Genomic DNA, 14,732 nt, shown 5'->3' with positions numbered 1-14,732 from the left:
GTAATTCATTAAAAATATTGTATACTATTCATTTCAAAGTCATATTTCAAAAGAAGCACTTTCTTATCAAAGAAATTTCATTTACCTTTCATGTTATTACATATTAATTTATTCAATCAATATCTAAAAATTTTTTGAAAAAGTTTACAATAAAATTATATAATAGGAACACTTTCCTGTTTACAAAAGTTATAGCAACCGAGAACAAGCTCTCAAAGTCCTAAGAGTTAAAAAAAAAGATAATAAAACAACTAGTTACAGGTATAAGGAAAGCAAAGCAAGTCATTAGGAAAAAGACTTCTTCCTGAGCTGTCAGCACAGAGCCTAATGCAGGGCTCAATCCCACAAACCATGAGATCATGACTTGAGTGCAAACCAAGAGTCAGATGCTTAACCAACTGAGCCACACAAGCGCCCCTGCCCCCTACTTAGTTTTTCTGACAAATCAGCTTAACATCACATTCCTGAAGCACCATCCTAAGTATCAGTTGTTGGGATCAGATTTGTGACAGAAATTGTAAAGTAGACAGTTCAGAAATCAAATCAATTTGGAGTCTTTTTCATGTAAGTTACTGATTTTAAGTGTCTATCTGTTGCCCATACCACAAAAGGACAATGTTTTATTGTAAAAAACTGAAAAGCTTGACATGTATTCTTACATAATGAAAAACAATTCATCTCTCTATGGAAGTGGGCAGAAATAAATAATTATCTCAATGCATTTATTATAATCCAGAATATCATGTACCTTTAGGAGAAAATGGTACATGATACAGTTTAAAAGCTTATTAGTAAAGATCCATAAAATTGATTAATGACTTGGAAAACAAGAATTATTATATAGCAACAGATTTAAGAAAGAATTAGCTGATCCAGAGACGAGGCCAAAAAAAGAAGAAAAAAATGAATATACTTTTCCAGAGAATGAATATAGTACAGCACTGCTTAAAAACACAGGTACGGGGCACCTGGGTGGCTCAGTCAGTTGAGCGTCCGACTTCGGCTCAGGTCATGATCTCGCGGTCCGTGAGTTCGAGCCCAGCGTCAGGCTCTGTGCTGACAGCTCAGAGCCTGGAGCCTGTTTCAGATTCTGTGTCTGCCTCTCTCTCTGACCCTCCCCCGTTCATGCTCTGTCTCTCTCTGTCTCAAAAATAAATAAACGTTAAAAAAAAAATAAACAAAAAACACAGGTACAAGGGCACCTGGGTGGCTCAGCAGGTTAAGTATCCAACTTTGGCTCAGGTCATGATCTTACGATTCGTGAGTTCAAGCCACGCATCAGGCTGTCATCCTCTCTCCCCAACTCTTTCTCTTTCTCTCCCCCCCACCCCCACACACTCTCTCTTTCTCTCAAAAATAAACATTTAAAAAACAAAAACACAGGTACAGACTAAACAATGCTGTATGATTATTTCCAGACTGCACTGGTTTTCTTGATCAGTTTATTTGACAAAGATTGTTCCATACTTCTGCATTAAAAGAGTTATCAATCTAATATTCCCATGCTCTTAAATGTTATTATTTTATAACTTTAGTATAAAATGAAAGTACTTAATAATTATAAGTTTAGAAATTCCTAATTAACTTTATCAATGTGTATGTTTTCACTATAAAATAAAAGATACTACATTAATTAGGACCAGGGTATTGGTTAAATTTACCTTATTAGTGGCTGGTGCAGCGCAACCAATGATGCGTGGACTGTAACAGACACAACAGAGAGGTGGAAATAATCAAACATAACATTAACATGATGATGAAGGCCTCTATGGAGGCTAAAGTGCAGCTTCAGTGTTCGGCTACTTATTAGCTGCAAGGCGTTCAGGTCGTCTGCCCTATAAAAAGCAACACATTTGCATATAAGTATGGCATAATAAAGTAAAGGCTAATATTTAATTAATTACTTTTTAAAAACTCAGAATAATTTTTAAAGCATCACATCTCATTAGACAGAAATGTTAAATCTAGTAATAATAACCAGATCTTACCTTTAGTTTTCTACCAGTCCATGATATAGACTGGTTTTTTTTTTGTTGTTGTTGTTGTTTTACTAATGTTCCTATAAAATGAATCCTTTTTGACAGACTAAGAAGTACTCTTACCTTACACTAAATTTTACTCCCTAGGGTATACTGTTCATTATAAGGTTGCAGTATAACAGAAGTCAAATCCTATAATAATAAATCCCAAAAGACAGTTAAAATTACTTTTATTATACGAAATTTTGTTATTAAGTGATGCTTGAAAGTAAGCAATTGGTAGATATTTTATTATAAATATTTAGTCTGTCAGATTTCTACATATAAAAAATTAAAACAATGCCATGAGAATGATTCCCAATGAGTTTGTGTGTGTGTGTGTATTTTAACCCATACATATGTTATAACTACCTATAGTTAAACTACTTACTCATTTCATTTTATTTATAAAATTCTGAGTTGGTTTGAAAATAATCCCTTAAGGAATTCTTTGTAATAAACAAGTATTATAGAGGAGCAGTAGCTGCCACATCAAAAATTCTTATTCCTCCCTGATAGTAAAGAGGACATCTCAAGTAGACTTTTCAGGATGTGACTGCTTAGCCATTTTTCCTACAAGAGTCTAAATGTATGTACAATTTTTAAAAAGTATTTCTACAAGTATGTTTGAAATGAGAAAAAAAAACTGCAAAAGATAAAATTGCTAAACAAATCTCTGATTCTTGTTTTAAATGAATACAAGCACGTGTCCCTAACATATATGACTGAATGTCCACATGTGCGAACAAGTTCAGAGTAGCCAGTCCTAAAACTTCCTCAAGGGCTCTAGGAATTACTGAACTAGAAATAACTGCAAAGTATAAGAGTCATCAGTCTTGATAACACTCTACATATCAAGAGTCCCGCCTAAACATGGCATCACTCATGCCACTAAGATGGTCAGTGATATAGTGAAAGAGAGTTCAGTTACATTTAAATGTCTCATAGTAGTGGTATTATCAGTGGAGTTTCTAGAGTCTAGGAAATTGTATCGTATTTCTTCAACTTGTCTGATTTGCTACCTGGGGCACACAGAATTGACATGGGTACAAAAGAGTATGTGTAACCACTCTCATGAAACTGTTCCAGTTAGACAGAAGTAGTTTATTTAATTTTATCTTTTAATATAATTTATTGACAAATTGGTTTCCATATAACACCCAGTGCTCATCCCAACAAGTGCCCTCCTCAATGCTCATCACCCACTTTCCTCTCTCCCCCCACCCTCCATCAACCCTCAGTTTGTTCTCAGTATCCAAGAGTCTCTTATAGTTTGCCTCCCTCCCTCTCTGTAACTGTTTTTTTCCCCTTGTGCTCCCCCATGGTCTTCTGTTAAGTTTCTCAAGATCCATCTATGAGTGAAAACATATGGTATCTAGACAGAAGTAGTTTAAATAAACAAGAAAGGGACAGGCTAGATTTCTAACAAAATGGAGAATAGATACCAGTTATGAGAAACGAAAGATTTTTAATTGTTTGATTAGTCTACTTACGAATAATCTCCATCTGTGAAGTGTAGATCCAAAGATAACAGAAAATTCATTTCTTCAAGGGTTTCTTCAATCTCAAGAGAAATTACAATGTAAGATATTTTTGAATACTTACACAAAGTTAGAAATAAGCCTTGAGGCTCTATAAAAAATATTTATCTAAATATATATGAAGAGATGTTTACCTTTTTTTCATCCAACAACATTTTAACTTTGAAGATCATGACATCATTTAAAACAACTTCCTCATTTTTATATAGAATTTGAAATGTTTTACTGCAAATCAGAGAATCATGAACTGAAGCTGGAAAGGCTAAAGTCATACCTAAAACAGATAAGATATGTAACTGACAGGTAAAAAGTAAAAACACAATACAAGTAAATTAATACTTTAAAATACCGTAAGTTTTACTGTATTACTCCAGTACCATTACCATTTTACATAGCAGTATTAGAACATTTCTGAAAGTTTACTACTTTCTATGTAAAAAAATGAATAAATAAGTACATTATAACCATCATAAAATTTTTGTACAACTTATCTTAATCTGAGAAGGTAAATGAGGAATCTCAAGGTAGATTCTTTTAAAAGGAACAATTGATCTGTACACGCAGAAGGAAGCAATTTAGTTTTCTATAGATGCATAGTGAAGAATTTGATTGGCCATTGTCCTGGTTGCTGGGTGGCAACCTCTAAATCCTTGGAATAAAGAGTTTGGCTTTTGTCCCAATTCCTTGTAAGTGGCCTCTAAATCCTTAGAATTTCCCAGTGACGAGTTATTCATGGTAGGCCCAAATAATGGTAAGGAGATGACTCAGGATGGAGGTTGGCCACACAAGATCAACTACGTGACTACAGAGTTGGCGACTGACCCACATGGTTTAAGCTCAACCTCCAGTGAGGGGAAGGGGGCTGAAGACTGAGCAATGATTCAATCAGGTGGGCTTTCCTGATTGGCAATATTCTACATATTGTCACATGCAAACTTTCTGGGAGGGTAATATGTCCTGACTCCTTGCAGAGAGAACAAAGAAGCTTTACAAATCTGGAACCCTTTCAGACCTTGCCCTATGCACCTCTTCTTTTGGCCGGCTCTGATATGTATCCCTTTGCTATAATAAAACTATAATAATAAGTAGAGTGCCTTCCTGAGTTCTGTGCGTTGTTTCAGTGAATTATCACACCTGAAGTGTAATGGGAACCCCAAATTTGTTGCTATCTAATCAGAAATGAGGGTAGCCAGTGGACCCTTTTAAGTGGCACCTTATGTCTGAAGTAAGATCGGTCTCATGGAAGACCATGCCCTTTACATGTCAAGTTTGTTCTACCTCTGTCCAGGTTGTTGGTGTCAGGTCATTCCAACAAGGTGGAATCTAAACATTTCAACAAGGTGGGTATCTCTGCACAGCAGGGAGCCTAGAGTGGGACACCAGAGTTCAAATGGAATAAGAAGGTATCCAAATGGAGTGGTGGCCTGAGGTCAGAACCTGTGTAGGATGAAAAGGGCAAACCTAGTGAAGGGATGACTTAGGGTGAGGCACTAAGAGCCCTTCTTCTGCCTTAGTTCTAGAACGTGGCTAATAAATACTGGATTAGTGTGCCTCACCAAATAGATATTTTGAGGTCTGTCATATGAAAGATTCTTGCTGCCATGGTATCATTTTTTAACTTAAGAACAGATTAAAAGCTTGACCAGATTCTTTTCACTGCTCAATTTATCTGAGGGCACACTGATGGAAGTTTCTGCCCTATTGCCTAGATCATAAGAGGGCAGTCTTTTCACTGAACAGAAGGTTTCTGCTTTGACCCATTCCCTTGGAGGAAGAAAAGTTGAATGTTAAGTTTAGAGGCAAATCAGCCTACTCAATGTGTTTGTTATCTAATACCTCATCATATTACAAACTTACCAGAAGCACTATGATGAGATCTAAATTTCACATGATTCACTCCTGACCTTGTTGGCTAACTTCCCCCAAAAAGGGGTCTTAAAACTTTTTAGTATACAGAAGCGTACTATGACCCAGAGACTTCATTCAGCTTTTTCTCTGGGAGACTTCTTTTAACAGTAGTGATACTACAGCTTTCTTACACAACTAGGCTTGTGCTTACTATTCAGTTTCTCCAAACTCAACCAGATATATACTTGGATGACATTCACAGGTGATAAAACTATACAGAAAGCAAAAAGAATGATTAACACAAAAATGAGGTGGGGTATACAGGAGGTTTTTATGGTAGTAGTAATGTTCTATTTCTTTTTTTCTTTTTTAATGTTTTTATTTATTTATGAGAGCGAGAAAGCATGAGCAGTGGAGGGCAGAGAGAGAGGGAGACACAGGATGCAAAGCAGGCTCCAGGCTCTGAGCTGTCAGCACAGAGCCCGATGTGAGGCTCAAACTTACAAACCATGAGATCATGACCTGAGCCGAAGTCAGATACTCAACCGACTGAGCTACCCAGGCACCCCAACTATGTTCTATTTCTTAAATGAAGGAATGAGTATTTGGGTATTCATTTTATTATGTAATAAAATAATGTTTTATATGATCTTCAAAAATGTATGATACTTTTCATAAAAATTCTAAATATGTGTTGTACAGTTACTCTGTGACATACATTGTTTCAAGTTAAGTACACCAAACCAAAGGAAAAAAAAAAACCCACTTTCCCTGCCCTCCTCGAATTCTGTAAATTACGTCTGTACTGAGTATGACAGAAATAGAGTGCTATGTTATCTTATGAGGGTGAACCTCGTCTGTGATCTCAGGAAAGACCCTATTGACAATGGTATTTGACAATACCATAAAAAAGAGTCAAATGAAGATGGAAAGGGAGAGAATCTGAAGAGAAGGAATATAAACTTCTTGAAGTCAAGGTCCATGTCTCACATTCTTCTTACTCCATATAGTGGTATTATGTATAGGGTCAGCACTTGTGGAGAAACTGGAACACTTGTACACTATTGGTGAGAATGTAAAATGGTGTTGCCACTACTGGAGACAGAATGAAGGTTCCTCAAAAAATTAAAAATAGAACTATCATATGATCCAGCAATTATACTTCTGCTATTTATCCCAAAGAATTGAAAACAGGATCTTGAAGATATATCTGCACTTCCATAATTCACTGCCGCATTATTCACAATAGCTAAGTGGTAGAAATAACCTGTCCGTAAGCAGGTGAATGGGTAAAGAAAATGATTTATACAATAGAATATTTTCAACCTTAATAAAAGGAAATCCTATAATATGCAGCAACATATGGATAGACCATGACGACTTAAGCTAAGTGAAACAGGCCAAACGCTGCATGATTCTATTTATATGTGCTATCTAAAATGGTCAAACTCATCAAAGAAAGTAGAATAGTGGTTGCTAGGGGCCGCGGGGAGGGAGAAATGAGGAACTGCTATTCAGTGGTACAGAGTTTCAGTCATGCAAAGTTAAAAAGTTCTCGAACTCTGCTGTACAACAATGTGCACTCCTAAATTATAGCAACACTGTACTATAGACTGTAAAGTCTGTTGAGAGTAGATTTTTAACACACGCAAAAAAGAATGTGCTTTACTCTGAAGCATTAATATGTTAATATCTCATGGCAATTTACTTAGAGAAAAGTCCCCACGTTTTTATCCTAACGTAAACACTAATCTTCCTGACATACTGCAGTTGGGTTTGGGGTGCCCAACTATAACAGCTGACCTGATTACAGACCTTTAATTCATCTCTGATTTCAGGCCCACCCCTTATTTCCCTTCACCTGCTGTACCTTCCTGAAATCCCTAGGGGAAGGTGTCCTTAAAAAGCAGTTCAGCTCTCACTTCTGTTTTCTGCCTGCAAAAACTTATTGAAATATTTTACTATTCCTTTTTTGTGTTTTATATTGCTATTACCGAAGAGCCTTAGAAACAAAAAGACCCAAACATATGTGTATAGTTCTTTTCTTGTCTTGAATGTGAAACACTCTGTGCTTTTTAATCTTTACTAGATGATAACTTCCATCAATGAGGTCAGGACCACATATATCATTTTCATTGTTATAATTTAGGAGTGAGCACTATGTCTTACACATAATAAGCCCTTAGCATGTATTTATTGAATACTTGAACTTTCATCAAACTTAATTTAGTGCCCTAATTTCTTGTTGAAAGAACTCTATTGTCACTTTGCCTGTCAGTTATCTGCTAACCCAAACATCTGATCTACACTTTTAGAGACCTGTGATAGAGGCCTATGAGTACTTACATTAAGTTGTGATAATTTATGTTTTATATTTTATTCCTATCATTATCTTTCACATTTATATTCCCTTCGCTTAAACAGCTAGTACTGATATCTGTTATTTATTTTGTGAACAAGTGAGCATTCATTCAACCATAATTTATTAAGCTTCTAAAGTATCGGGAACTAAGAGATATGAACATAAATAAGAACCCTGCCCTTGTTTTCAGAGTTCCCAATCTAGTTTGAATAGAAACATTCAAGCAAGTAATTGGACTACAATGGGATAATCTCTTAACTCCCTATTTTGGAGGCCAAAGCAAATGCCAATGTAATTATCACTATCTCTTAAGCCAGGTAAAAAGACAATGGTTGTGACAGAAGGAAGCTGTTCAATCTAGGGAAAACAAAATGGAGGGCTATAATGCCAAATGGACTCAAGTTTCATAAGCTATGCCAAGTTTATTGAAAGATCTAACTCTGCTGAGTTTTCCATTCATGATTGGTGAGCTCATTCAGTTACTATTAACAGTAATGGATTAGTGACATAAAATGAAGATTTATTTATTTAAACCTTCCTCATTTTATTATATTTTTTTAATTTTCTTAATGTTTGTTTATTTTTGAGAGGGAGAGAAAGTGAGTGGGGGAGGTGCAGACAGAGAGGGAGACATGGAATCCAAAGCAGGCTCCATGCTGTCAGCACAGAGCCTGATGCGGGGTTTGAACCCACAAACCGTGAGATCACGACTGGGGCCGAAGTCAGATGCTCAACCAACTGAGCCATCTAGGCACCCCAGAATCTTCCTCATTTAAAAAAAATTTTTTAATTTTTTAAATTTATTTTTGAAGGAGAGAGAGAGAGACAGAGAATGAGCGGGGGAGGAGCAGAGAGAGGGAGACACAGGATCCCAAGCAGGCTCCAGGCTCTGAGCCATCAGCACAGAGCCCGACATGGGGCTTGAACTCACAGACCACGAGATCATGACCTGAGCCGAAGTCGGACGCTCTACCGACTGAGCCACCCAGGCACCCCAAATCTTCCTCATTCTAAAAAGAGCAATCTCCTTTTATGATTCTTGATGTTTGATTGTATTATAATAAAATAAATAACAAAAAATTATAAGATGTTAAAAAGATGTTTATAGAAAAGTGTTATGAAACATAGCAGAGGAAACTTCTAAACTAGGACAAAGGAGACAATGAGGTGGAAAATACATGCACAAAATATGAAGTAAGTTAGAACTCTTCAAATGTGAGAAACTGGAAGTGGTTCCATGGGGAGAAATCCACAAGGAAATGGTAGGAAATAAAGTTAGACATGTAGGATAGGGTCAAATCATGAAAAATCTTAACAACTCAGCAAAACTGTCAAAATATTTCAATGACTCTCAAAGGAAGGCCAGGAAAAGCTGATAGCTGGGAAAAGCTTAAGGAGACAACTAACAGGGAGGAAACAGATGGTTCATCTACCAGCATGTCAAAATATTTGAAGCTTTATTTCTAGTGGCCAATTAACTACCGCCAAGGCACATAACTGGGACAACCCCTCCTTACTTTGATAGCTAGTCCTTATTTCCACCCTTTTTTCTTTTTTTAAAAATGTTTATTTATTTATTTATTTATTTATTTATTTATTTATTTATTTATTTTTGAGATAGAGAGAGAGAGGGGGAGGGGGAGAGAGAGAGGGAGAGAGACAGAATCCCAAGCAGGCTATGCACTGTCAGTGCAGAGCCTGATGCAGGGCTGAAACCCACAAACTGTGAGATCATGACCTGAGCTGAAATCAAGAGTTGTATGCTTAACAGACTGAGCCACCCAGGTGGCCCAACCTTCCTTTTTTCTTGATATTAATTTGTTCTTAACTGCTATCACCTGTATAAAAGCACTGGGTGGTGGTAGATAGGAATACATATACACGCAAAAAATTTTATCTAGAATAAATGACCTTAGAAAAACTCTGGTCAAATACAAATAACTGGAAAAATTTTTTTATTGTTCAAGCAGGGTTGATTTCTTATTAGTCCAAATGCTTATCTAGCTGTGAAATTTTTATCAAAGTAGAGAAAAAAAATATATATATATAGTAATAAGACCTTCCTCACATATTATTGTTTGAAGTTTTATGCAATTTCCCTTCTTTCTCCTCATGAATAGCAGTCTCATAGAAAAACTATATAGAAATTTTTCTAAAGATGACATCAAAATGCCTAATAGGTACATGACAAGATGTTCAACATCACCAATCATCAGGGAAATGCTAATCAACAACACAATGAGTTATCACCTTACATGTATTGGAATGGCTATTATCAAGAAGCCAACAGACAATAGGTGCTAACAAAAATGTGGTGAGAGGGAAACCCTATCCACTGCTGGTGGGAATGTAAATTGGCCTGACCACTATGGAAAACAATATGGAGGATCCTTAAAAAATTAAAATAAGATCTGCCATAGCATCCAGCAATTTCATTTCTGGTATATATCTAAAGGAAATGAAAAGATTTCAAGGAGATAAATGCATTCCTATGTTTACTGCAGCATTCACAATAGCCAAGATACAGAAACAATGAATGAATGGATAAAAAAGATGGGGTATATATACACAATGGAATTTTATTCAGCTGTTAGAAAGGAGACTATCTTGCCATTTGCAACAAGATGCATGGACCCTGAGCACATTATGCTAAGTGAGATAGGTCAGAAAAATAAAAAAATAATGCATTATCACTTATCTGTAGAATCTAAAAAACTCAAAGTCGTAAAAAACAGAGTAAAATGGTAGTTAACAGGGGATAAGGGGGTGGGGAATAAGTTTGATGTTATTTAAGAATACAAACCTGTAAGGAGTAGTAAATAAGCCATAGATATCTACTGTACAGTATAATGAATATAGGCAACAATATTGTGCTACAATTATATAATGTCAATAAATATTACAACAATCACATTATAATAAACAAATGTATCAAAGCAACACATGGCACACCTTAATTTTACATATTGTATGTCAAATTTATCCAGTAAAAAAAGAAGAAGAAAGTAATTGTTTTATTTTACTACTACTAGCTACCATCTACAGAGCACTTATGTGCCAGGCACTGTGCTTTATGTATATTATTACTAATCCTTTAGGCAATTTTATAGTGCAGGAACTAATCTATTTTAGAGATACCAAGGCTCCAATAATTTAAATAATTTATCTAGGAGCAAATGCCACTGCTGTTTGCCCCAAAGCCTGTGCTCGGTCTTCTATGTCACACTGATAAACTAGTTTAAACATAGGTATGCAGTACACTCTTACATATCACAGAACCCTTACACTAGTAAGAAGTAGGTGTCTCATAGGGGAAGAAAAGACCCAAAGGAGGTATAGAAAGGTTAAACCATACCACTCAGTTATCCTGTGTTATTAGTAAGGCTAATTCTTGAAAACTAAGGAAGAAAAGGCACATATATGATTGACGGGCAACTCCTTCTTCATGACTGTCCTTAAATCAAGTTGTTTCTGAGATCCTAGAGTCCACCTTATTTCAGTTTTTTAACATCTGGGGTAATTTAGGGTAGAAATAGAGGACATGACAAAGGGAACCAATATTTATTGAACATTATACCAGGTCCCTGTATCTAATTTTCTCATTTAATTTTCACAAACACACTGTAAGACAGGGATTATTTCCCTCCACTGATTAGGTAATTCTCAGAGAAACAGAGTAATTTGCTTAAGACCAAAAGCTAATAAGTGGCAGAACAAGACTTACGAGTGAGTGGCAGAACAAATCCAAATTCAAACACTATCTACAGATTAAGTTAGTTTTATAAGCATAGAAATGCAAGGGTAGGTACTTAGATTTCCTTGACAAGTTATAAATTCAGGGGTCTTTTGTGAGATCTCTTCTTTCCCTCGGATTTCCCTTTTTGCCCTTGGTCATTCTAGCTCATTCTTCTTATCCCAGAAATGGCTTTATTAATATAAAAAACATTGTAATTTACATATTAACATGAGATGTTATCCTATGTACTTACTATGCTGCACAATTATATATATCACAGGAAATCATCAAAATAACTTTATTATAATTTTTAGCTCTGTACATTAAATGGCTCACAAATAGTATACACAGTAAGTCAAAACGTGACTGTTTCTCATTCTTTCTTATAGTACCAGAAGTCAAATAATAATATTTTACATATATACAGCCCTTTACAGTTTACTGAAAACTTTTACTTAAACACATAACAACCCTGTAAAGCAGGTAACACATTTCACAGATGAGAACCTGAGGCTCACAGAGGTTAAGTGAGTTTTGCAAGATAACATAAAAGGAAGCTGGTATCCTGACTCCAAATCACTACTTTATTAACTACAACAGAGCCACATCTTTGAATTTACAGCTTCTAAGATATACCTATAGCTACCTCTCTGTAACAGGTGACCCAGATCAATACCAAAATGGTAACTAGATTTGTCTTGTCTTGCCAGAAACTTAAGATCCTTTCTTTATGTTGGATAGTCGTTTCAATTTTATAAGTACTCTCCCTCTCATGTTACCATAAAAATGAAAAGCTGTTTACTTGTTTTCAACATTTGGAACAAACCCATAGACAAAGCACAGTAAGATTTAACTACAGTTACAAAACAGAATATGAATGTTAGAAACTTTGATAACATAAAACAAAGGATATATTTAACAAGTTGAAAGGTGGAGGAAAAGAGAAAATTTGAAAAAAGAGGCATTACAAAATAGGATTTGTCTTATTTGCTAAAATTGAAAATGGAGGTTTAAACAATATATCATTTAACAGTTACAGCCAAAGTCAAAGAAAGAGTCAAAGAATGACACGGGCATAATGGCATCTCCTAAAAAGTAGAGAAGAGAGGGAGGAAGTAGTGTAATCTTCAGTTGTCATTTATCATACCAGGTAGTAAAAAAGCCTATATAGAGGAAACCATTAGAACTAAAGAAATAGTGAAAAGTGGATGCATCTAGAGAAGTAACTATGTTTTCACTACCAATCTTTCTAGACTAATAGATTTTTTAACTATTTGTATTATTTGCAAAAAATTATTTTTTTTAAGAAAAAAGGGATGGGTGGATATTAAAAAAGCAAATAAAACAATGTATGTTTCTTTCTAAAAAAAATGCTATCGTTATTAGAAATGGGGAGTTGTTATTTGCACTTTTTATCACAATAGTACATAGTGCTCTAACATTTCAAACTGGGGACAGTTCCTTAGAATCAAGAATGACTTCTTTGTTGTAGAAGTCTGTAAATATTTTATTAATCAATTTTCAACAGCTCTATAAATACTCATTGTCTTTTATGACTGATGCTATTGCAGATGACAGCTATTTCCTGACTCAAACCTCTCACTGTCAGCACAATTTCATGCTGGAAATAATTTAAATGTGTTGCAATAAGCTGTATGATACCATCTAATTCCTACATCTAACTTGCCCTTCTGCAACTGACAGACAAAATCAGTACTTTCTTTCTTCTTCTAAAAGTTTTCCAGAAATATACACAAAGTATAGGAATTATGGTAAAATACAGTGCTGGAAAGGAAAGGTCTTAAGATGATAGTAGAAATCCAACAAGAAAAATAGGGTGTGTAATAAAAGTATAGAGAAAATCCAAGCCCTTAGAAGAAAAAGTGAATTTTTAAGGAAGAGAGGTAAAAAGAGAATAAACACACCAGATAAAGAAAAATTACCCCTATCTGAATATATTTATGTTATCATGGATGAGTCTAGACATCAAAGATCTGTACTTATTAAAACAAAGTCAACCAAATTCACAGGAATAATTTCTAGAGAAACTTTTGGGAAGGATACCTTTTCCTAACAAATTTACTAGTATTAAAAAGATACAAACTCCAGGAACTCTTAAATACTATTTTAAAATGAAACACATCTTGGAAGAGAAGGGGCATAAAAAGAGAACCAAATCAGTACCTCTAAGACTAGAATACACTGGTTGCTTTCTTTGTGCTTGCTCTCTCTCCCTCTCTTTTGTTCTTCCAGATCGCTGATAAGGAAAAATTCATCTGGACATGAGAACATTATTTTGCATCTACTATACCTAATTTTCATATGTTAAACATTTAACATGATAGGCTATCCTGGGGTACAATGGCAGAAAATACAACTGAAATACCAGATTCACATTATCACAGAGGTGTTCAGAGGATGAAACAAGAACCTGTGGGGTACTACACACATATAAAAGATTGTCATGCTGGGAATGGTATTGGGATGAAGAAAGATGCACACCTCGTAATTTGTTAAAGGTCATTTTATTTGTAAAAATCCATAGATATGATCATGTACCATAAACAGGAAAGATATTCTAAACTAGAGAAAAAGAAAATATACTGATATAACATTAAAAAAGATATATTTTTAAGTGTTTATTCATTTACTTTTCGATAGAGAGAGACAGAGAAAGCACAAGTGGGGGAGGAGCAGAGAGAGAGAGACAGAGAGAGAGAATCTCATGCAGGCTCCACATTCAGCATGGAGCCCAACGTAGGGCTTGATCTTCACAACCATGAGGTCACAACCTGAGCTGAAATCAAGGGTCAGTTGCTTAACCAAATGAGCCACCAAGGCACCCCAGGATAAAAAAAGATCTTGAAAAATTATATTAGGTATTACATTTTAGACATGAAAGACAAAAGTTTGCTATTAAAAAGTATGAAAGAAGTTAACACTTTCTTCTTATGTTCAAAATCTCGTTCTCATGTTCTTGATTTTGGCTGTTATAATTTAATAAAAAAGATGTAAACTCTTAAAAATTTTCTAGTGTAATGCTATAAAAATGCACACATAAATAATGTTTTCACATACAAACTAAAATTATATATTATAAAATCCTATTGCTTTCCAAACCCAAGCTTTCTCTTTTAAAGACTGGTGTCTGCTATCAACTATTTTTAAAAGATGCTTCCTTTCCACACACTAGTAAATTATCAGATAATTGACATTTCACAGTCAAT

The 14,732-nt window shown here is 35.1% G+C and overlaps 1 protein-coding gene across 6 annotated transcripts in view; it reads right to left on the bottom strand.

The window, feature by feature from the left end:
- FAM135A (family with sequence similarity 135 member A) overlaps positions 1-14,732 on the bottom strand; it is a 120,564-nt gene that overhangs the window by 80,792 nt on the left and 25,040 nt on the right. For 5 of the 6 annotated variants that reach the window (XM_042939138.1, XM_042939142.1, XM_042939139.1 and 2 more), the window contains 3 exons: positions 3,694-3,833; positions 3,512-3,582; positions 1,662-1,835 (listed from right to left, as the gene is read on the bottom strand). In XM_042939138.1, the coding sequence (XP_042795072.1) occupies positions 1,662-1,835; positions 3,512-3,582; positions 3,694-3,833 (385 nt within the window). Of the gene's footprint in view, positions 1-1,661; positions 1,836-3,511; positions 3,583-3,693; positions 3,834-14,732 lie in introns of those variants that run through there. The other variant, XM_042939140.1, reaches the window with a different exon arrangement.

Source organism: Panthera leo, chromosome B2, assembly GCF_018350215.1.
Source record: "Panthera leo isolate Ple1 chromosome B2, P.leo_Ple1_pat1.1, whole genome shotgun sequence".
NCBI classification, from domain to species: Eukaryota; Metazoa; Chordata; class Mammalia; order Carnivora; family Felidae; genus Panthera; species Panthera leo.
The sequence above is the reverse complement of the archived record's forward strand: the minus strand, read 5'-3'. Positions and strand labels throughout refer to the sequence as shown.